We start from the raw sequence: 24,607 nt of genomic DNA on the forward strand, positions 1-24,607 counted from the left end.
GTGCTACAGGACATGGTGTGCTATTGAAGGCTGGGGGTGAGCAGTACTACAGAACTTGGTGTGGTATTGAAGGCTGGGGATGAACAGTACTGCAAAACATGGTGTGGTACTGAAGTCTGGGGTGAGCAGTACTGGAAAACATGGCATTGTACTGTAGGCTGGGGGTGACCAGTACTGCAGAACATGGTGTGCTACCAAAGGCTGGGGTTGAGCAGTACTGCAGAACATGTTTGGTACTGAAGGCTGGGGTGAGCGGTAATGCTGAACATGGTGTGGTACTGAAGGCTGGGGGTGAGCAGTAATGCAGAACATGGTGTGATACTGAAGGCTGGGTGTGTGCAGTACTGCAGGGCATGGTGTGATACTGAAGGCTGGGGGGTGAGCAGTACTGCAGAACCTGGTGTGGTACAGAAGGCTGGGGGTGAGCAGTGCTGCACAATATGGTGTGGTACTGAAGTTTGGGAGAGACCAGTGCTGCAGAATATGGTGCGGTACTGAAGGCTGTGGTGAGCAGTAGTGCAGAACATGGTGTGGTACTGAAGGCTGGGGGTGAACGGTAATGCATAACATGGGGTGGTACTGAAGGCTGGGGGTGTGCAGTACTGCAGAACATGGTGTGGTGCTCATGGTTGCGGGTATGCAGTATTGCAGAACATGTTGTTGCACTGACGTTTGGGGTGACCAGTGGTGCAGAACATGATAATGTACTGAAGGCTGGGGGTGAGCATTACTGCAGAATATAGTGCGATACTGAAGGCTGGGGTGAGCATTACTGTAGAAAATGGTGCGATACTGAAGGCTGGGTGTGTGCAGTACTGCAGGGCATGGTGTGATACTGAAGGCTGGGGGGTGAGCAGTACTGCAGAACCTGGTGTGGTACAGAAGGCTGGGGGTGAGCAGTGCTGCACAATATGGTGTGGTACTGAAGTTTGGGAGAGACCAGTGCTGCAGAATATGGTGCGGTACTGAAGGCTGTGGTGAGCAGTAGTGCAGAACATGGTGTGGTACTGAAGGCTGGGGGTGAACGGTAATGCATAACATGGGGTGGTACTGAAGGCTGGGGGTGTGCAGTACTGCAGAACATGGTGTGGTGCTCATGGTTGCGGGTATGCAGTATTGCAGAACATGTTGTTGCACTGACGTTTGGGGTGACCAGTGGTGCAGAACATGATAATGTACTGAAGGCTGGGGGTGAGCATTACTGCAGAATATAGTGCGATACTGAAGGCTGGGGTGAGCATTACTGCAGAATATGGTGTGATACTGAAGGCTGTGTGTGAGCAGTACTACTGAACATGATGTAGTACTGGAAGGCTGGAGTGATCAGTATTGCAGAGCATGTTGTTGCACTGACGTTTGGGGTGACCAGTGGTGCAGAACATGATAATGTACTGAAGGCTGGGGGTGAGCATTACTGCAGAATATAGTGCGATACTGAAGGCTGGGGTGATCAGTACTGCAGAACATGGTGTGGTACTGAGGGCTGTGGGAGAGCAGTACTGCAGAACATGTTGTGCAACTGAATGCTGGGGGTGTGCAGTACTGCAGAAAATGCTGTTGTACTAAAGGGTGGGGGTGTGTAATACTGCAGAACATGATGTGGTACTCATTGTTGAGGGGTTTGCAGTACTGAAAAACATGGTGTGATACTGAAGGCTGGGGGGGGTGAACATTACTGCAGAACATGATGTAGTGCTGAAATCTGGGGTGAGCAGTAGTGCAGGACATTATGTGATACTGAAAGCTGGGGGTTAGCATAACTGCAGAACATGGTGTGACACTGAAGGCTGGGGGTGTGCAGTACTGCAGAACATGGTGTGATACTGAAGGCTGGAGATAACATTTTTGCAGAACATGACATGCTTCTGAAAGGTGGGGGTGTGTAGTACTGCAGAACATGATGTGGTACTCATGGTCGAGGGGTGTGCAATACTGCAGAACATGCTGTGATACTGAAGGCTGGGGTGAGCAGCACTGCAGAACACAGTGTGATACTGAAGACTGGGGGTGTGCAGTACTGCAGAGCGTGGTGAGATACAGAAGGCTGGGGTGAGTATTACTACAGAACCTGGTGTGGTACAGAAGGCTGGGGGTGAGCAGTGCTGCAAAATATGGTATGATACTGAAGTTTTGGGGTGATCAGTAATGCAAAATGTAGTGTGGTACTAAAGGCTGTGAGTGATCAGTACTGCAGAACACGGTGCAGTACTTAGGGCTGTGGGAGAGCAGTTCTGCAGAACATGGTGTAGTACTGAAGGCTGGGGGTACAGTACTGTGGGACATGGTGTGGTATTGAACACTGGGGGTGCAGTACCGCAGAACATGCTGTGGGACTGAAGGGTGGGGGTTTGTAGTACTGCAGAACGTGGTGTGGTACTGAAGGCTGGGGTGTGCAGTACTAAAGATCATGGTGTGGTACTCATGGTTGGGGCTGAGCAGTGCTGCAGAACATGGTGTGGTACTGAAGGTTGGGGGGTGCAGTACCACAGAACATGGCGTGGTAATGAAAGCTGGGGTGAGCAGCACTACAGATCATGCTGTGGGTACTGAAGGCAAGTGAGCAGTACTAGACAACATGGTGCAGTACTGAAGGCTGGGGTGAGCAGTACTGCAGAGCATGATGTGGTACTGAAGGCAGTGGGTGAGCAGTACTGCCGAACATGGGGTGGTACTGAAGGCTGGGGGTGTGCAGTACCACAGAACATGGTGTGGTACTGAAGGCTGGGGTGAGCAGTACTACAGAATATGCTGTGGTACTGAAGGCAGGTGAGCAGTACTGGACACCATGCTGTGGTACTGAAGGCTGGGGTGAGCAGTACTGCAGAATATGGTGTGGTACTGAAGGCTGGGAGTGAGCGGTGCTGCAAAATATGGTGTGGTACTGAAGGCTGTGGGTGAGCAGTGCTACAAAACATGTGGAACTGAAGGCTGGGGATGAGCAGTGCTGTAGAATATGGTGTTGTACTGATGGCTGGGGTGTGCTCTACTTCAGAACGTGGTGCAGTACTGAAGACTGGGAGTGAGCAGCACTACAGAATATGGTGTGGTAGTGAAGACTGGGAGTGAGCAGTACTATAGAACATGTGGTGCTGAAGACTGTGGGTGAGCAGTACTACAGAATATGATGTGGTACTGAAGACTGGGGGTGAGCAGTACTACAGAATATGGTGCCGTACTGAAGGATGGGGTGATCAGTGCTACAGGACATGGTGTGCTACTGAAGGCTGGGGGTGAGCAGTACTACAGAACTTGGTGTGTTATTGAAGGCTGGGGATGAACAGTACTGCAAAACATGGTGTGGTACTGAAGTTTGGGGTTAGCAGTACTGGAAAACATGGCATTGTACTGTAGGCTGGGGGTGACCAGTACTGCAGAACATGGTGTACTACCAAAGGCTGGGGTTGAGCAGTACTGCAGAACATGTTTGGTACTGAAGGCTGGGGTGAGCGGTAATGCTGAACATGGTGTGGTACTGAAGGCTGGGGGTGAGCAGTAATGCAGAACATGGTGTGATACTGAAGGCTGGGTGTGTGCAGTACTGCAGGGCATGGTGTGATACTGAAGGCTGGGGGGTGAGCAGTACTGCAGAACTTAGTGTGATACAGAAGGCTGGGGGTGAGCAGTGCTGCACAATATGGTGTGGTACTGAAGTTTGGGAGTGACCAGTGCTGCAGAATATGGTGCGGTACTGAAGGCTGTGGTGAGCAGTAGTGCAGAACATGGTGTGGTACTGAAGGCTGGGGGTGAACGGTAATGCATAACATGGGGTGGTACTAAAGGCTGGGGGTGTGCAGTACTGCAGAGCATGGTGTGGTACTCATGGTTGCGGGTATGCAGTATTGCAGAACATGTTGTTGCACTGACGTTTGGGGTGACCAGTGCTGAAGAACATGATAATGTACTGAAGGCTGGGGGTGAGCATTACTGCAGAATATAGTGCGATACTGAAGGCTGGGGTGAGCATTACTGTAGAAAATGGTGTGATACTGAAGTCTGGGGGTGAAAACTACTGCAGAATATGGTGTGATACTGAAGGCTGTGGGTGAGCAGTACTACAGAACATGATGTAGTACTGGAAGGCTGGAGTGATCAGTGCTACAGAACGTGGTGTGCTACTGAAGGATGGGGTGAGCAGTACTACAGAACTTGGTGTGGTATTGAAAGGCTGGGGATGAACAGTACTGCAGAACGTGGTGTGGTACTGAAGGCTGTGGTGAACAATACTGTAAAACATGGTGTGGTACTGAAGGCTGGGGGTGAGCAGTACTGCAGAACATGGCGTGCTACTGAAGGCTGGGGTTGAGCAGTACTGCAGAACATGTTTTGGCACTGAAGGCTGGGGTGAGCAGTAATTCAGAACATGGTGTGGTACTGAAGGTTGAGGGTGAGCAGTAATGCAGAACATGGAGTGATACTGAAGGCTGGGGTGCACTGCAGAACATGGTGTGGTACTGAAGGCTGGAGGTGTACAGTACTGCAGAACATGGCGTGATACTGAAGGTTGGGAGTGTGCAGTACTGCAGAGCATGGTGTGATACTGAAGGCTTGGGGTGAACAGTACTGCAGAACCTGATGTGGTACAGAAGGCTGGGGTGAGCAGTGCTGCAGAATATGGTGTGGTACTAAAGTTTAGGGTGATCAGTGCTGCAGTATATGGTGTGGCACTAAAGGCTGTGGGTGATCAGTACTGCAGAACATGGTATGGTACTGAGGGCTGTGCGAGAACAGTACTGCAGATCATGGTGTGGTACAGAAAGACTGGGGGGTACAGTGCTGCAGAACATGGTGTGGTATTGAATGTTGGGGGTGTATACTGCAGAACATGCTGTGGTAATGAAGGATGGAGGTGAGCAGTACTGCAGAACATGGTGTGTTACTGAAGGCTGGGGGTGAGCAGTACTGCAGAACATGGTGTGGTACTGAATGCTGGAGTGTGCAGTACTGCAGAACATGGTGTGGTACTCATGGTTGGGGTGAGCAGTACTGCAGAACATGGTGTGGTATTGAAGGCTTGGGGGTGTGCAGTACCACAGAACATGGTGTGGTACTGCAGCCTGGCATAAGCAGTACTAAAAAGCATGCTGTGGGTACCGAAGGCAGAGGAGCAGTACTGGACAACATTGTGTGGTACTGAAGGCTGGGGTCAGCAGTACTGCAGAACATGGTGTGGTACTGAAGGCTGGGGTGTGCTCTACTACAGAACCTGGTGTGGGTACTGAAGACTGGAAATGCGCAGTAGTATAGAGCATGGTGTGGTACTGAAGGCTGTGGGTATGCAGTACTACAGAACATGGTGTGGTACTGAAGGTTTGGTTGATCAGTGCTACAGAACATGGTGTGGTACTGAAGGCTGGGGGTGAGCAGTACTTCAGAAAATGGGGTGGTACTGAAGGCTGAGGGTGAGCAGTAATGCAGAACATGGGGTGGTGCTGAAGGCTGGGCGTGAACAGTAATGCAGAATATGATGTGGTACTGAAGGCTGGGGATGTATAGTACTGCAGAACATGGTATGGTACTCATGGTTGCAGGTGTGCAGTATTGCAGAACATGTTGTTGCACTGATGTTTGGGGTGACCACTGCTGCAGAACATAATATGGTACTGACGGCTGGGGGTGAGCATTACTGCCAAACATGATGTGATACTGAAGGCTGGGGGTGAGCAGTACTGCAGAAGGTGTGATACTGAAGGCTGTGTGCATTACTGCAGAACATGGTGTGATACTGAAGGCTGGGGGTGAGCATTACTGCAGAACATTATGTGGTACTGAAGGCGGGGCTGAGTATTACTGCAGAACATGATGTGGTACTGAAGGTTAGGGTTGAGTATTACTGCAGAACATAGTGTGATACTGAAGGTTGGGGGTGTGCAGTACTGCAGAACATGGTATGTTACTGAAAATTGGTGGTGAGCAGTACTGCAGAACATGGTGTAATACTGAAGGCTGGGGTGAGCAGTACTGCAGAACCTGGTGTGGTACTGAAGGCTGACTGTGAGCAGTACTGCAGAATATGGTGTGGTACTGAAGTTTGGGAGTGACCAGTGCTGCAGAATATGGTGTGGTACTGAAGGCTGCGGGTGTATAGTACTGCACTACATGGTGTGGTATTGAAGGCTGGCGGCAAGCAGTACTGCAGAATATGGTGTGGTGCTGAAGTTTGGGGATGACCAGTGCTGCAGAATATGGTGTGGTACTGAAGGCTTCAGGTGTACAGTACTGCACTACATGGTGTGGTATTGAATGCTGGGGGTGTGCAGCACTGCAGATCATGCTGTGGTACTGAAGGGTGGGGATTGTGTTGTACTGCAGAACATGGTGTGGTACTGAAGGCTAGGGGGGTGCAGTACCACAGAATATGGTATGTTACTGAAGGCTGGGGCTGAGCAGTAGTACAGAACATGCTGTGGTACTGAAGGCAGGTGACCAGTACTGGACAGCATGGTGTGGTACTGAAGGCTGGGGGAGCAGTACTGCAGAACATGGTGTGGTACTGAAGGTTGGGGGTGTGCAGTACTGCAGAACATGGTGTGATACTGAAGGCTGGTAGTGAGCACTGCTGCAGAACATGATGTGGTACTGAAGGCTGGATTGAGTATTACTGCAGAACAGAATGTGGTACTGAAGGCTGGTGGTTATAATTACTGCAGAACATGGTATGATACTGAAGGCTGGGGGTGAGCATTATTGCAGAACATGATGTGGTACTGAAGGCTGGGGTGAGCAGTCCTACAGAACATGATGTGGTACTGAAGGCTGGGGGGAGAGCATTACTGCAGAACATGGTGTGATACTGAAGGCTGGGGGTGTACAGTACTGCATAACATGGTGTGATACTGAAGGTTGGGAGTGAGCAGTACTGCAGAACCTGGTATGGCACTGAAGGCTGGGGTTGAGCAGTACTACAAAACATGGTGTGGTACTGATGGCTGGGGGTGATCAGTACTGCAGAAGGCTGGGAGTGAGCAGTACTGCAGAACATGGTGTGGTACTTAGGGCGGGGGGTGAGCAATTCTGCAAAACATGGTGTTGTACTGAAAGCTGGGGGTGAGAAGTACTACAGAACATGGTGTGGTACTGAAGGCTGGAGATGAGCAGTACTGCCCAACATGGGGTGGTATTGAAGGCCTGGTGTGAGCAGTGCTGCAGAATATGGTGTGGTACTGAAGGTTGGCGATGAGCAGTACTACAAAACGTGGTGTGGTACTGAAGACTGGGAGTGAGAAGTGCTGAAGAATATGGTGTGGTACTGAAGACTGGGGATGAGCAGTGCTGCAGAATATGGTGTGGTGCTGAAGGCTGGATTGTGCTCTACTACAGAACCTGGTGTGGTACTGAAGACTGGGAGTGAGCAGTACTATAGAACATGGTTAGAACATGGTGTGGTACTGAAGGCTGTGGATGAGCAGTACTACAGAACATGGTGTGGTACTGAAGGCTGGGGATGAACAGTACTGCATAACGTGGTGTGGTACTGAAGGCTGGGGGTGAGCAATACTGCAGAACATGGTGTGGTGCTGAAGGCTGGGGGTGAGCTGTTCTGCAGAACATGGGGTGGTACTGAAGGCTGGGGTTGAGCAGTGCTGCAGAACATGAGGTGGTACTGAAGGCTGGGGGGTGAGCAGTAATGCAGAACATGGGCTAGTACTGAAGGATGGGGTGTGCAGTACTCCAGTACATGGTGTGGTACTGAAGGCTGGTGTTGATCAGTACTGCAGAACATAGTGTGGTACTCATGGTTTGGGGTGTGCAGTATTGCAGAACATGGTGTTGCACTGAAGGTTGAGGTGACCATTGCTGGAGAACATGATGTGGTACTGACGGCTGAGGGTGAGCAGTGCTGCAGAATATGGTGTGGTACTGAAGTTTGGGGGTGACCAGTGCTACAGAATATGGTGTGGTACTAAAGGCTGTGGGTGATCAGTACTGCATAACATGCAGTGGTACTGAAGGGTGGGGGTGTGCAGTTCTGTAGAACATGGTGTGGTACTGAAGGCTGGAGGTGAGCAGTACTACAGAACATGCTGTGGTACTGAAGGCACGTGAGCAGTACTGGACAACATGGTGTGGTACTGAAGGCTGGGGATGAACCGTTCTACAGAGCATGGTGTGGTACTGAAGGCTGGCTGTGAGTAGTACTGCAGAACATGGTGAGGTACTGAAGTTTGGGAATGAGCAGTACTGCAGAACATCATGTGGTACCGAAGGCTGGTTTGAACAGTACTGCAGAACATGGTGTGGTACCGAAGGCTGGTTTGAACAGTACTGCAGAACATTGTGTGGTACCGAAGGCTGGTTTGAGCAGTACTGCAGAACATGGTGTGGTACTGAAGGCTGGGGGTGTGAAGAAAATATGTGAAATTATTTGAAATATACCTTTTAGAAGACACTGCAATTTTGTGTCCATTCTGAATTTGTTAGACTACTGAATATTTATTTTTGCTAATAAAAGAGGCATTGTTAACAAGGTGAATATGTCTGACTTGAGATGTTTTTACCATATTAAATGTAAATGACATGTTATTGGCAGTTTGTTGTGTATTTTATCTGGCAGTTTGAGTACTGTCCCAATGAAATGACATGTACGTTGTGTATTTTGTGTATTTTATCTTTCAATTGAGTACTGTTCCAATGAAATGACATGTACGTTGTGTATTTGTTGTATATTTTATCTTGCAGTTTGTTGAGTACTGTCCCAGTAAAATCTCTGTTGTGTATTTTATCATGCAGTTTGAGTACTGTTCTGATCAAAGAGGAAGTATCAGATCTGATGCTGGGAGTTTTATTTCTGCTCCCTCAGAACTATAGCTCTTGTGACTTATTCAGCTGACAGCATAAACTTTCTCAGACTTTCTATCCCCTGTCCATCAATCGTAATCTGTCATTATGACCCCTCTCCAGTTATTTTTGGCTGTGTGTAAAGCCATTTGCAACTTAGTTTCTGGTGCCATTCTAAGAGGGTGCAGTATTTGTCAGCATGGAAGTTGATGGTCAACAGACAATGCTGCTTTGCCAGGGATGGTCTGCACATCACCCCTCTAGGCTTTCAAACAGTATCTTAAAAAAGAAGTTATGTACTCACCATAATGTTCCATGTGAGTTGTTCATCTCGCCTCCATTCTCACTGATGGGATTTGGCTCCGTTCGGCCAGATGTTAAAGCTCAAGGTCTTCAAACAGCTCGTGGCTTACTCCCATGATGCAATAGTGCTTCCCTCAGATCTTGTTTGCCCAATCAAATAGATAACTAAAGTACATAGATCTTGAAATAAGAATACCATGGATAAGGACTAAGCACTAAGATTTGTCTGAACTTCCCAGCCCTCAAGACTTTAAAGGTAGGGGGTTGGTGAGTGGGACTTAAGAATGAAGGTGAGATGAACAACTCACATGGAATGTTATGGTGAGTACACAACTTCTTTATGAGAAGTTGTTCTATCTCGTCTTCATTCTCACTGATGGGTTAGCATCCCAAGCACCGTCTCCTTGGGTGGCTCATGGAAGAATATTCCTCAGCACCATAGAACCAAAGGAGGCCCTGTCCCTGGAGGTCCTATCCAATTTGTAATGAGTGATAAAGGTATGTAGCTGCTGCACAAATGGTATCTATAGGTAGCCTTGCTAGAAAGGCTGAAGATGTGGAAACTGCCCTGGTTGAGTGCGCCTTAACTTTATGATTTAGTGCTATGTGCGTAGAGCTGTAAGTGAAAGAAATACAATCTAACAACCATTTTGACAAAGTGGTTTTTACTACCGGAGTATCCTTTTTTGATTCTGAAAAGGAGACAAAAAGTTGATCCGACTTTCTGAAGTCCTTAGCCCTGTCTAAATAGAATCGAAGTTGCCTATGGACATCGAGTTTGTGCAGCATGTGTTCCATTTTGTTTGTATATTTGTGAAAATACACAGGTAATTCTGTAGTCTGGTTAAGATTTGTTTCAAAACAAACCTTGGGTAGGAATGAAGGATTTGTTGTCAGCATTACTCTGTCATTGTGAAAAATCAAGTATGGGGCTTTGATGGACAAGGCATTGAATTCCAAAATGATTCGAGCAGAAGTAATAGCTACTAGGAAAATGGTCTTCCATGATGGATATTTCAAATAACAGGATGATGCAGGTTGAAAGGGAGGTAAAATGATCCATGAGAGCACAAAATTCAGATTCCATGGAGCAGCTGGGGTTCTAATGGGTGGTCTCAAATGAATAGTACCTTTAAGGAAGGCTTTAGAAAGTCTGTGTGCCATGATGAGAATCTGTTGATCACCAACATGAAAATTAGAAATTGTTGCCAATTGAACCCTAAGAGTTGCTGCAGCTGCTCCTTCATGAAACAGTTTAGTCAGAAACTCTAAAATGGAAGAAATTGAAGCCATATATGGGTCAATATTATTATTTGATGCCCATATGGAAAATCTTTTCCACTTGCTCAGGTGTAGTTTCCTGGTAGATTTATGAGAAGAGATTAGGATATTCTGTGCTGCAGGTGATAAATTGTGAAACTTGGCTATTCGTGGAACTGGAGCAGCCAAGCTGTGCAGGATGAAGTGCCCCTGATGAATGCATCAGAAGATCTGGAACTGGGTCCAGAATCCATGGTTCTTCCAGTAGATGAGGATGCAGAAAGGGGAACCAAATTTGACGAGGCCAGTAAGGGGCTATTATGATAATGGCCCTTCCCAGAGTGCTGGCTTTCTGTAGGAATTTGGGTACCAGAGGAAATGGGGGAAAAGCATAAAGGAGTCCCAAGGGCCAACTGTGTTGGGGTCTCCCCCAAGTTGGGGATCAGGGCAAAGTAGTTGCTGCATTTGGTGTTGGTGAGGGTTGCAAAGTGGTCGCAGCAAGGCTGGCCCCATCTCCATAATATCCTTTCCTCTACTTCTTTTTTCAGGGACCATTCATGAGGCAACAGAATTGCTCTGCTCAACTTGTCCGCTATGACATTGGACCTCCCCGGGACATGCATTGCTATCAGAAAGTGCTGGGTGGATATTGCCCATTGCCATACTCTCAGTGGCTCTCGACATAAGGGGTGTGATCTGGTTCCTTCCTATTTGTTTATGTACCAGACCACTGACATGTTGTCCATCTGTATTGCAATAGTCCCTAGAGGAAGAAAGTTTTGAAAGGACTGCAATGCTAGAAGTACCGCTCTCATCTCTAGGACATTGATATGCAGATAAGCCTCATGATTCTCCCATGTGCCTTGGGCTGTCCTTCCCTGAAAATACCCCCCCACCCTATCAGGGAGACATCAATACCCCCCACACCCTATCAGGGAGGCATCTGTGGTCACAGTGGCAACGGGGGCGTTGACAGATTTGTTCAATCTGCTGAGATCCAAAATTGGTCTCCAGTCCCCTGTTTTCTTTGGAACTAAAAATAACCTTGAGTAAGTTCCGGATCCTCTCTGATCTGCTAGGACTGGTTGGATGACTCTCTTTTTCTAGTAACCTTGTAATCTCTAAGGCTGCCTGTTCCCTGTGGTTGGGTGGAACATCTGGGATTTTTTTCACAGGAGGTGGAGGTGTAGCAAAGGGAATGGTGTATCCTCTGGATATTATGCTTTGTACCCAACGATCTTTTGTGATTTTTAGCCAGGTGTCTGGGTACAAAGGTAAGCGTCCCCCGACTGCCTCCAGAGACGGACAGACGGGCCTCATTTCAGGAGCACTGGTAGGGCTTTCCAAAGAACTGGTCCCTTTCACCCTGATTTTGTGGGCCCCCTCTGCCACGTGGATGGCATCTTCCATTATTGCCCCCTCCTCTGCCTCTAGAGGGGGTTTCACCACGTATGTCAAAGAAAGCTCCTTGGACTTTGCGGAACTACATTTATCAACTTTTCCTACCTTTTGAATAAGGTCTGGTAGGGGTGGAAAAATGGACTACTACGGCAGACAGAGTCTTTCCATCTTGCTCACACCTTGTAAACATTTCCTTCACATTCGGTCCAAAAAGTGATGAACCATCAAATGGGGTGTTCACAAAAGATGACTAGTAGGGCTCTGCAAAGGAACATAAGTGCATCTAGGCGTGTCTCCTAAGAGCAGTTCCTGTACCCGCTGCCCTACTCATTCCATCAGCTGCATATGAAATCAGACGCATGGAAGAGTTAATAAAGGAATTTAGGGTAGCAAGCTGGGAGGTTACTTTATCTGACGCTTCCGCAGATACCACACCCTGTAGAGTATCTTCCAACTCCTTAAGGAGAGCTCTAGTAAAATGTGTGAGGTAGTTCAGGGATCGAAGAGTAAAGGCCGCTGAACTAAACATGCGCTTTCCATATCTGCCCATGATCCTAGAATCCCCATTAGGAGGATAAACAGATGTGGAGGTCTCTGATAACTCCTTTTTGGTGGCTGCCGCTACCACCATAGAATCAACGGGTACTCCTTTGGTAAGGAAAGCCTTGTCCTGGGGTGACATTATAAGTTTGTTAGGCCTCCAAGGGACTGGATCTATGGTATCTGTGGACTCCCACACCTTTCAAGAGAGAAGGTCCATCAACTCCTCGAAAGGCGGAGTCACCCAAGAGGTGGAGGGTTGAGACCCGAAACCCTTCAGGAGTACTGACTCATCATCAGTGGGGTTAAGGGGGTTCCAGCTGCCCATCTGTTTTAGTATATCTAAGATATCACCAAAAGAGATATCTTCAGAGGGGGACCATGGGAAGTACTCCGGCTCTGAAACTTCAGATAGAATCACAGGAGGAACTGAACAAATGGGCTGGGTTTTGGTTGGTTCCGAAGCCCTAAGGGTTGAACCCAACAGAATTTTTGCTAGTGCCTGTGACTGTAAAAGCCTCTGCATCACTCAATCCACATCCTTATCCGATAGTCTTGAGGACTGGGAAGCTATGGAGGCCTCTGACTGCAAAATAGGAGACTTTAGAGTAGGAGATACCGGTTCCAAGACTGGGGACCGGCTCCTACTGACAACCTCTGGCTCCATAGGCATTAGAGCCGAGGTGGTAGTCCAGCTAGATTTAGATGTCTATGAGCCCTTTTTTGGCTCCGATTCTGATGACGAGCTGGAAGACAACGTTTTTGAAGACTTAGAAGACTTGTCCTTATCCAAGGCTTCTTGAAAAGAGGATTTTTAACAAACTTCTTGCCATTAGTTTACTCCTACATTCATGGAGAATGCAAGAACTAAGAGTGACAGATGGCACAAGTTTCTTGAAGGTGAAGTTCACCTAGACAGTGCACACAGTCTGTGTGCCCATCTGTGATAGACATCTTCTGTCCACATTTGGGACATTTCTTGAAACCAGATTTAGCCTTCTCAGACATAGTAAGCACTCTTATCAATAATAATAATAGCTCTAAAGAAAAAAAATCTAGAACTCTATCTGTATAATATAATGTATAACACCACAGTACACACTGTATGTATTATCAGTAGTAATAGACCTAAATAAAAACAGGGTCTAACTCTAGGTAAGATCTATTAAACTAAGTATAAGAAGCACACAATGCTTAAATGAAAGGTATAATAACACTACAGCCCTAACAACACTACAGGGCTAATTAAACAGTATAACAACACACTACTACTGCCCTAATAAAAAAATTGGCTTACTACTTTAAAGCAGAAAGGATAGGGAGGTAAATTGCTTCAAGTAACTAAACTCTACGGTATATAAGTAGGCCTAGAAAAAATCGCCTCAAAAGCAGAGAAAAAGGCACTCTATAACTAGGTAAAACTATTAAATGGAGAAAAAGTGTACATAAATCCGAAATTTTACTGTCTATATTAATTCTGAGAAATTTGCAGAGAAAAAGTAAAGAAGTTTGAACAGTACTGGCCAGAGCTGTCGAAAGGACTCCCGATCTGTTGTAGCAGCAAATGAGATCTGAGGGAAGCACTACTGCATCATGGGATAGGGAGTAGACTGTGAGCTGTTTGAAGACCTCGAGCTTTAGCATCTGGCCGAGTCGGAGACGAGGATCGGCTTTGAACCCCATCAGTGAGAATGAAGGCGAGATAGAACAACTTCACATCATTGTCTTCCCACATAGTACCTTTTTTAGGCATTGCAGACTGAAAGTGTTTCCTACATTGCAAATCAAAACCAAGAAAATCTAAAGGTGTTACTGTTCAATGTTTGGAGTCTAAACAAAAGTACCATTCCTTAGAAGCTCTCTTCACCCTAGAGAATGCTGACGTCTGTGCAGACTCTGAAACATGGTTTAAAGCAGCAGAGAACACACTGATAATGCAAGGTTATAATGCCTTCCACAAATTTAGACCAGCTACTACACAGATAAGGGACTAAGGATGGAGGTGTCTCAATTTACATCAAAAATAAATATACTTCAAGGCTGGTCAAACAGGACAATGCACTTGAGATACTCCCTGTTCAAATCACCATAGGCAAAATCCACCACTTCCTTGCAAGCTATAGGTCTCCCTCTGTGACCCAGGAAAGCCAAACCATGTATGTAAACTTACTGGAAACACTCACCATCCAACCCAATACCATATTCATGGGTGACTTTAATTACCACACTATTAATTGGGTATCCCATATGACATCAAATGTATAGGCACAGAAATTCCTGAATTTTGTAAACAGACTCCCTAAATTAGATTGTCAATACACTAACCAGGGTTGCAGCCATACTGGATCTGGTCCTCACTAATATGGGAGAGTGCTGCACCCTCCCTAGTCTAATGTCTTCCCTGGTAAGGCCAGACCACAAAATGGTCTCCTTTGAAGTAAAAATAAAACCTGGACCCCCAGCTAACCCCACAATATTCAGAAATTATTCTTAAGACTAACTTCCTGCTATTAAGTGATAACTTGGCAAAATTTCACGTTTTAGTTGTTTTAAATAAGTTTATATTCTGAATGGATTTCAGCTGTACTTGGATGTTGTTCAGCACTTTAGGACCTGCAGTATTGTATCATTTGTTTATAATGATTAGTGATTTTTCTCAAGTGTAAAAATGTATTGGGGTGTAGTGTTGCATTAAGTTGCTAAGGGCTGGACAAATTTCTGACCTATCAAGAAGTCTGTGCATTGTAGTTAACTGAGAAAGAGCTATAGGCGATGTGATAGTTCTAAACAGTTTAATTCTCTGAAGGCTTGGCAATGTTGTGTTCTCTTCTTGTTTACTGCAAATTTGGCTGTTTTGTTATAATGTTGCTAATGATTTAGACATTTGCAAGACTTGAAGTTTAATGAAGATTGAGGCAGCATAGAGGAGGGATGGCAGTAAGAAAGTCGAGGTTATACGTCTTCTGGTTATGACAGTGAGGTAGGTTTTTGTTCTGTATAATTATCCCTAGCTTTTAATGAGGTTTTTTTATAGCCCAATGTAATACATGAGTGAATTTCAACTAGTCCTCTGTGCTGACACTCAGTAATTTTGGTTGGCTTGCTCATTCTATCATGGTGTTTAGGCAGAGATGATAGTGAATAATGGTGTTTTAGGGTGAAGAGAAGTAATTTAGTTTTAAATTTTAGAAATAGTTGAATTATATAGCCATGTTTCTATTAATAAAAGGGTAACTGTGAAAGGTTTTGGAGTTGAACGAGATTTGGCAGGGCAGATTATAGTCGAATTATCAGCATATTGAACTAGGGCAACATTTTTTGTAGCAGCGTAGAGGTCATGATGAATACATTGAAAAGGGAATCATGTTGTTCCCTGAAGGTAGTTTGAAAACTTCTCACCAAAACTACTTTTGTCAAACATAAGAAAACATTTTTTTGCAGCGGGTAGGTCCCCCTGCACCCACTATGAGGGGGGATACTTCACACCCCCAAACTTGTATATATCAACTCCAGTGTAGCACAACAGTGGAAAGAAAGGCAAACTCTACTGTCGGTGAAGTTAGTTTCACTGAACAGCATCTGTACTGTTTACACTCAGTCAGACTACCTTTACCAATTTGACATGTTCTTATTGAAAGTATGAGGCCTAGTATAGATTGTTGTGATGCACCAATAGTTACTGGCAAATAATTGGAGAAATCACTTTTATGTTTAACTGCTTGTGCTGTGGTTGAGAGGTAGCTATGAAACCATTGCAGTGAAAAGTTGTAAGTCCCAAGGATGAGAGTTTGAGAGTCTATGTAAGAGTTTGTGATAGGAGGCAGTGTCGAAAGCTTTTGATAATTCTAGAAAGATGGTGGAGACTAGGTTACAACATTTCTGTTGGTATTTTATTTATTTATTTATTTTTTTTTTTTGACAGTAGTAACCAAATTCAGCGAAGTAGTAGTTGCGCTTTAATGAAGATGGAAGTTATGTTGGGTTGAAGACAGAAGCTGGTTGTCTAGTCGATAGTATGAACACATTTTTCTAATACTTTTGAAAGGGGAGATGAAAGTGGCAATCGACCTGTAGTTGTAAACACTTGTATTGATTCTACCATATTGCCGTGTAATAATGAATTTTTTTCCGTAGTGAGGAGACTTTCTGATAAATTGATCCATGTCTGATAATAATCAGAACTTGATATACAATGGCCTCAGCTACTGTTTTTAGATAGTCATAAGGTAGATTGAGGCAGTTGTAGTACTGTTTAATTTTTAGAGGTATTTTTAATAGGTAGAGGCATTTTTGCTTGATGTATGTTTAGTCCCCAATTTGTGAGTAAATGGCTGTTTGAACAGTAAGGTATATGAGGCCTGATATAGATTGAATGTAATTGGGAGGTGAGGTTCTGAAGCATTTTGATTGGAGAACACATTCTAATGGTTTTGTAGGAGTTGTGCGGATAGATAATGCTTAACTCCTTTCTGTAATTACACTCCAAACTACATTAATATACATATCTGTTGTCAACACCTTCTATTCCATCTCTCCTACAGATTCTTGCATCTTCATTTTCCCAGTATACTACCTAGACATAACATTAGATACTCTTCCTTCACCTAAACCTTATGTAAGTCTGAAGTATTTGCAACTTACTTATTAGATTTGTCCCACACTATTCTCCCCATTATTACCTCATCGTAGACTTGCTCACAATTCTGTGTTCAGCAAAACAGTTTTCCCCTTAAATGACCACCTCACAAACTACCAACTATCACACCTAAAACACTGTCTCCCCTAGCTATTCTGCATATGGCACTCTCCAACCTTCCAAATTTATTTAATGCTTCTCATTTTTTCTTCAGACATAAAATAATCCGCTCATCATTTTACCAAAACAAAAAGTATAGGTTAAACATCTCCTTATTAAAACTTTCACAGGCCCACCTGTACTGTAAAACCACTAATCCTGGTCCCGTCTCCTCACCCATTCCTTCCCCTCCACATCTTCAATGCCTACTTCACTTTCTCATAAACGACTACAATTTTATTTCCATAAAATCCACTGTATGCTAAAAAAAAGTTACTGAACTGCATTCCTGGATCTCACAACACTCACCAGTTATTATTTCAGTCATTGAAACATGGTTGAAACCTCATGTAAAAGATTTAAAAATACTTCCCCCATTTATTATATCATTCATTCTGACAGTCTACATAAAAATCAGGTGGTGTAGCTATACTGTATCCCAACTCTCTGTACTTTCTCCTGTTAATAAAACTCCTCCAAAATTTGAAATTGCAGAGTTAATTCTATCTCTTGTCAAACTAAATAACCAAAACACACTGTGCATAATTATCTGTATTCTCCCAGGGAATAATATGCCAGTTCTGGAAGGTATTCTACAGTGGATATAAACTACTATCTGTAATGAAAATGTTATTCTTGCAGATATCGATATTGATTTGGCAAATCTTTACGCCAAATTATCCTTCCACCATTAATATTCAATTACATGATTTCACTCTACCTGTTACTTCCCATACTCAGTACAACAGGGGCAAAATTAGTGGCTCCACTTTAGAAGGGATCTGGTGTCTCTGATCTTAACAAATACAGTTCATCAGGTATCCTCCCAGACTCCATCAGTGATAATCATCCGATATATATCCACGGACTTATCTGCTACCACTCCAAACAACACCTATAGAGTGAGACCTGCAACCTTCCCAATTTTACAGCACTGACACCCTAAAATCCTTTAACTGGTCCATTCTCAAACTCTACTGCTAGAAAGTACCATACAGAATAGAATATCATATTTTAGTACTCTACTATTTTCGTTTTCAAGGAGGAGTGGTAATTTTGAAGTCCATTCCTGCCCCCTGTCTCTCCAGTCACCGTAAAAGTCTGATTAACAGCATAGATAGGGCATGGAAAGAATGTCAGAAGGTCAGATCTTCCAGAACCGAGAACACTACAAAGAACTCTGCAACCACTCAAAAAGACAACTCGATAATGAGAAGATGGAATACTGTGCTGATCTTCAAATCAACCAAAGACATAATCCTCTGTTAAAAATAATATTATACACTGGTACTAACAATGCCCCTAACCTCTCTCTTAGAGATGCATACTAAATTCTAAATAAATTACTAAACAAAACACCTACTAAAAATGGGTGATGCAGTAGTGCAGTGGTTAATGTTGTCACCTCACAGCAAGAGGTTCTTTGGTTCAATGCTCTACTGTGGTGCTTTCTGTGCAGAGTCTGCAGGTCCTCCTTACATTTGCATGGGTTTCCTCCAGGTACTCCGTTTTCCTCCCGCATTCCAAAGACATGCATCTGCAGCATTTTTCCCCAGACCCCTGCTGAAAATAGGCTCTGTCCTAGTTGGACTTTCCCGGTCAACAAATATTAAATAAATAAATAAATAAATTCAACTCCTATTTCATAGACTGTATAGGTGCCCTTACTTTAAACTTCTCCCAAGACTCCTAAGAATTATTACTTCCTTCATCATAAAACAACTCCCTCTTCACACTACAACCAGTCTCTATCTTGTGTATTAGATATCTGTTTTACAAACATAAACCATGCAGACAGTCTCCCTCCAGAATAACTTAAGTTAGCTGCTGACTTTGATTTCCCTGTGCCAATTCTTATCAACAGTTCTACACAGGAACCCCATGTTCCCTCCCTCTTAAGAAATTCTATATAATTCCCCTTCACAAGAGTGGGAACTCCAATGAAATCACCAATTATGCACCCTTTGCATTTCTGTCCCTTCTCTCCAAAATATTGTGAAAATGTATACATAAACATCTCCATCATATTCTACAGTAAGAACTGCTTACCCATATGCAGCATATTTTTTGACCAGCTCAAAGTGTAATGACTGCCCTAGTGTCCTTTGTAGATGCCATCAAGAATTCCAGATACAATGTCAAATTACTCTCATCTCTGTTTTTAGACTTACCCAAACCTTTTGATGCAGTCTCCCACAACAAACTGCTATCAAAGATGTCTACCCTGGGCCTCTGTCATGACAGTTAAATGATTTTCGAGCTACTTGTCACAGACGTATCCGACAGTATAATGGATCGCCATGACTTCCCATTATCTTCCATTAAAGACTGATGTCCCACAAGACTCCATCCTTGATCCTCTCCTTTTTAACATTTTTGCAACCAGTTTTTACAAATCTTCTCAACAAGCATTGATTCTACAATAAGCTGATGATTTCAATCTAATCTTCAACTGTGATAGCCTATCTCAGCCACAGACCATCTCCCAAGATGCATTTAACTCTGTTGAATGGTGGCTCAACAATCAGCTTCTGTTGAATCCCCCCCCAAAAAAACACAAATGACTTTTTTTTTCTCTAAATTTTATATACATGAAAATATCAAAATCTCTTCCTTAATAATGTTGCCACCAATGTTGTTTCTCATTCTAAACTCCTAGGTGTAACAGTAGGTGATAGTTTAAAGTTTTATGTCCAAATACAAATTTGTATTAAAGAACTCAACAACTAGCTAGACATTATGGAACTAAGAAATTTCTTACAAACCCAACTAGAACAACTCTAGTCAGCAAGTATCTTCTACCCTCTCTTCTTTATAGCTCTCGCATCTTAACCAATCTACAGTCCACTTTAAATTCCAAATTAGAACAGTAAAATTAGAATGATAAACTTGTAAGTTTTTCAGCCAGTCAACCCTACCATATCCATCACTGCTCTGTGCTTAATCACTAAACTGGCTTGAATTACCCCATCACCTAACATTCCCATAACTACTTTTAGCACACAAAATACTATACAACCCTTCTTTCTGCACAGCTATCAGTAACATCCTCTTCCACCAACCTCCAAATCTACCCCTTCAGTCAGCTGACAAACTACTTGAAGTTTATAAACCAAAGAAATATACAGGGTACAGCTTATATTCCAACTCTCTGGTCAAATTTCAGAACTCCATCCCACTCTATATCAATTTAAGACATTACTAAAATAATCCCTTTCCAACTCTATGCTCTGTTCCTGTACCATACTAGGGTAATACCAAAATCTCTATTTTTCCCATGTTCTCGTATTCTTTATGCTAAGCCCCTTATTTGATGTGTCTTAAAACAATATTTTCCCCTCTTGGCCAGTATTGACCTATTAACTCTGTTCTACATCACCTTATTAATATTTAAAATGCTTGATGTTTCTTCTCCTGTGTCATTCTGCAGAGGGAAGCCTTACCTTTTGCCACCAGTACTACCAATGTTTTTTTTTATATTAATTTAGCATTTATCTTGTATATGTATTTTTTTTATCTTTCATACTGGTTTAGCTCAAATGCATTCATTTTGTATGTTTTCCATAGATTTCTTTAATGTTTATATTCCTTTTTTAACCATTGTATTATTATGAATGATATGAATCTGTTGTTGTAATTTGTAATCTGTGGATCTTTTCTCCTCAGGCCCCCCAAAATAGGTTCTTGCCCAATCAGACTTAACTTGTAAACAGATGTGACTAAATAAGTACACCAGTGCAACTATTCCAGGAACTTGTGTTTCAGACTTGTCTTTTGTTTGCATTTAGTGGCAGTCACATAAAAGTAGATTTTGATTTATTTCGGCAACAGGGTTACTGCATTTGTAATTTTGCTGTAAATGCTTTAATCCATTTCAGTGCCTTGTGGCTTCAGAATATTTCATTGGAGATCAATTTTATTTTAACAGTTAGAGGTATGTTCTTTTTGTAGCTTGTTTGAGTCTCACATGCATAAAACCTCTGTGTTGCACTACGGTGGATTTAAGAATGATTACTTCTGAAATTCATTATTTTTGGCAGTTACGAATTTGGCATGTTATTGCACATTCAGTGGAGAGACTGTTGTTAAAAGAAGCAATGACAACTTTAACACGAGTGTTTCCATGAGGAATTGTATTTTGCAAAACAATTAAAATAAAACAATGAAGTATTTAAGATCTGTATGGTAGAACAGCCGATGATATAAACAACAGACAAATTGTCTTTGTTGAATGGAGTCGTTGAAGGAATGGTGCAAAATGCTTAGAGAGCAAAACAGGGTTTAACATGTATTACTAAAATTATATACAACAATTCAGTGTTTGCTGTCTGTATATTTATTTTGATTAGTTTTTGTAAACGGTGCAAGTGAGCTAACCTGGAGACCATTTGCAGCCGTAACTTGATCAGGTGGTAAAGACAGCAGTTACATTTAGATATAGTACGGGTAAAAACTTCAGCTCACGTTTATATTCAGTTGCATAATATCTACAGTAACAAAATATTATTCTACATTTAGTTTCATGTTGTTTTACAGAATCCTACAAAGAGAGTAGCATTTAGCTCACATTTAAATGCAGTTGCAAACTGTCCTGTCCCCAGTAATAGCAGAAAGAAAAGTATTTATGCAGATACATTTACATGGATCAGATAAATGCCGTTATACATTATTGGCTGTACATTGCTAAAGTAAATTAATGACTAGTTTCCAAAGGATTACAGGGGTATCTACTGACATACAGTTTATATTGTAACATTTCATGTAAGAAGGTACATCTTCATTCTGGATTATTCTTTTAACCCTATCTTTTCTTTCTTTCAAGTACGCAGGAATGTTGATTTCAGTGAAATTCAAAGTCAGCACTCATCCCGTGGGAAATATCTTCATTCTGAATATGATAAAGGTTTGGCATGCAATTTGTCAGTCACGGGACAAAATGACTTTGTACAGACTGGAAAAAAACTCCATAACCATGTGAAAAGGAATGGGTTTGTCAGGAAAATGGAACTAGAAGGGGACCTAGAAACTAATGGAAGAGAAAAGCCATGTGACAGTCTTGAAGAGCGTGGCGCATGCACACAGAGTACTGAGCTGTTTATTCACCGCAGGAAAAGACAAAAGATTGCTAAGGGACATCACAAAAAAATCATTCACATAGAAAAGCAATACAAAGGCACCATTTCCAGCAAGTGTCTTCCAGGTAAAAAGGGTTTAGCAGAGCATCAGAGAATTCAGGATAGAGGGGGAAAAAGGAAGTCAATTATATGTACAGCATGTGGCAAATCTTTTACGGATAAGAGAAGCCTGTTAGCGCACCAGGTAGTCCACACCGGGCAAAAACCCTATAAATGTGACATATGTGACAAAAGCTTTAAATTTAAGAGAAGCATGACAACTCATCAGTATATTCATACTGAACACAAACCATACAAGTGTCCTTTTTGTGATAAGAGTTTTGCACAGAAAGGTAACATGTTACAACATCAGCATGTTCACACGGGTCAGAAACCCTATAAGTGCACCATGTGTGACAAGACCTTCGTGCAGAAATTCAATTTGATAAGACATAATTTAATCCACATTGGCCTACAACCCTATAAATGTGCCAAATGTGACAAAGCTTTTCCAGATGAGAGAAGTTTAGCACGGCATCAGATTAGCCACACTGGGCAGACACCCTATAAGTGCAGCGTATGTGACAAGAGTTTTAGATGGAAGTGCAGTATGTTAAGACATCAGAGCAACCACGCTGAGCAGAAACCATATACTTGTACTGTGTGTGACAAGGGTTATATAGATAAGAGACTGTTTGAAGCACATCAGTATATCCATGCTGAACAGAAACCATATCAGTGTGCCACATGTAACAAGGGTTTTGTACAGAAGGCAAACCTGCTATGTCATCAGTATATCCACAGTGAGGACAAGCCATACAAGTGTCCTGTATGTGACAAAGGTTTTGCACAGAAGCATAACCTAATACGGCATCAGTATACCCACAGTGGACAGAAACCCTATAACTGTACCTTGTGTGACAAGAGTTTTATGAAGAAATGCAGTATGGTAAAACATCAGTTAGTCCACAGCCAACAAACACCATATACATGTGCTGTTTATGACAAGGGTTTTACAGATAGTTGAAATCTGAGCAATGCATCATCAAAGTAGTCATCTTGAAATGAACAGGTATGGAAAAAAGAGAAAATCTAAAAAGATTTTGAGTAGAAGAAAAGGACAGAAAATTGGAAAGCTTCCGATTATACAGGAAAGTAAAGAGAACTGCTGGAACAGCTATATGTTGATCAAGAGCTGGCATAACATGTAGTGTCAGTAGCTCAACAAGTAGCACATGTGCCTTTGGTGTTAGATGATTAGACAGCTGTGGATTCTCTCCCCACACCAGGTAGTCAAATTATTTTTCCAGTACTGACACTACACAGCAGGATACGTGAGATGCACATTCCTGGGTGCGCCTTCTTTTGGATGAGATGTTAACTCATTGCTTTCTGCAAGGTTATAGTAGATAGGAAAGCAAAGTTCCTGTGTATCTTGTAACAGTTTACTTATCTTTAGAGACTTCCCTGTACTCCTGAAATGAGTATGCTCGTCAGTGTTTTCAAAGTCTAATTTCTGAAATCCTGGTAAAGGTACATGTGTAAAACTAAGACAGCAAGGTGACTGCACAAGATGACCTGATTTGCTAAGCATGACAGTAAAATGGTCAGAATGGGATGTTCAGAGCTGGAGTTGAGGAGTGTTTATAATACATTATGATGAAGTAGGACGTTTTTCCATGTTTACATTAATGATGCAATAATAAAATGTGGTGCTGCTATGTAGGAGTGGTGTAGTGAAGCAGTGAGTGTAAGTAAAAAATGACATTAAATTATAGTAGGCAATGTGAAGACACTGAGAGAAAAATGCTCTTTTTGGTAAAGCAAGTATAACTAATGCGTATACCTTCATAACTACATTAATTAAATAAAAACTACAACCTACAGGTGAACAGATGCCTTAATATACAAAACATTAAGGCATACACTGTTGTCACTGAAAACTAGCGTGTAACACAAATGGTTTTGTAGATTAATATTTTACAATATTGCAATATTTCTCCACGCATAATGTGCATAGATACTGGAGTATCACAAAACAACAGTCTACTTCCCTCTCTTGTCATATATCATTGGAAAGCTCTTCAATGGGTGAACAATTTCATCACTGATATCTTGGACCTATCATGTACGCTTACAAAGACATAACCTTTTGATCTGATGTTATCTAGTCACCATTCCTCACGTTGGGGTCTGGCATAGACAGACAACAGCTTAGCTCCAGCTCCTCACTCTCATAATGCTTTGCTGACCTCCACTCCCTTAGATCTCGTTTGCCGCTTCAGTCAGATAGATGCAGATAATTTGGGATAATTTTTTTTTATTGGGTTTTTCCTTCGCTTCTAGAGTCGGTGATAGTTATCCTACCCTTGATATCCCCTCCTGGTTGGTTTTTGAACTTCTTTTTGGCGTCCTTTTT

The 24,607-nt window shown here is 43.0% G+C and overlaps 1 protein-coding gene across 1 annotated transcript in view; it reads left to right on the plus strand.

The window, feature by feature from the left end:
• Window positions 1-23,979, plus strand: part of LOC122798715 (zinc finger protein OZF-like) — a 118,329-nt gene extending 94,350 nt beyond the window's left edge. The window contains exon 4 of the mRNA XM_044067811.1: window positions 21,897-23,979. Coding sequence (XP_043923746.1) covers window positions 21,897-23,215 — 1,319 coding nt within the window. The 3' untranslated portion in view covers window positions 23,216-23,979. The remainder of the gene's footprint in view (window positions 1-21,896) is intronic.
• The last annotated feature ends 628 nt before the right edge of the window (window positions 23,980-24,607 follow it).

The sequence above is a fragment of the Protopterus annectens genome, chromosome 3.part1 (genome assembly GCF_019279795.1).
Source record: "Protopterus annectens isolate FY-2018-M chromosome 3.part1, PAN1.0, whole genome shotgun sequence".
Lineage (NCBI taxonomy): Eukaryota > Metazoa > Chordata > Ceratodontiformes > Protopteridae > Protopterus > Protopterus annectens.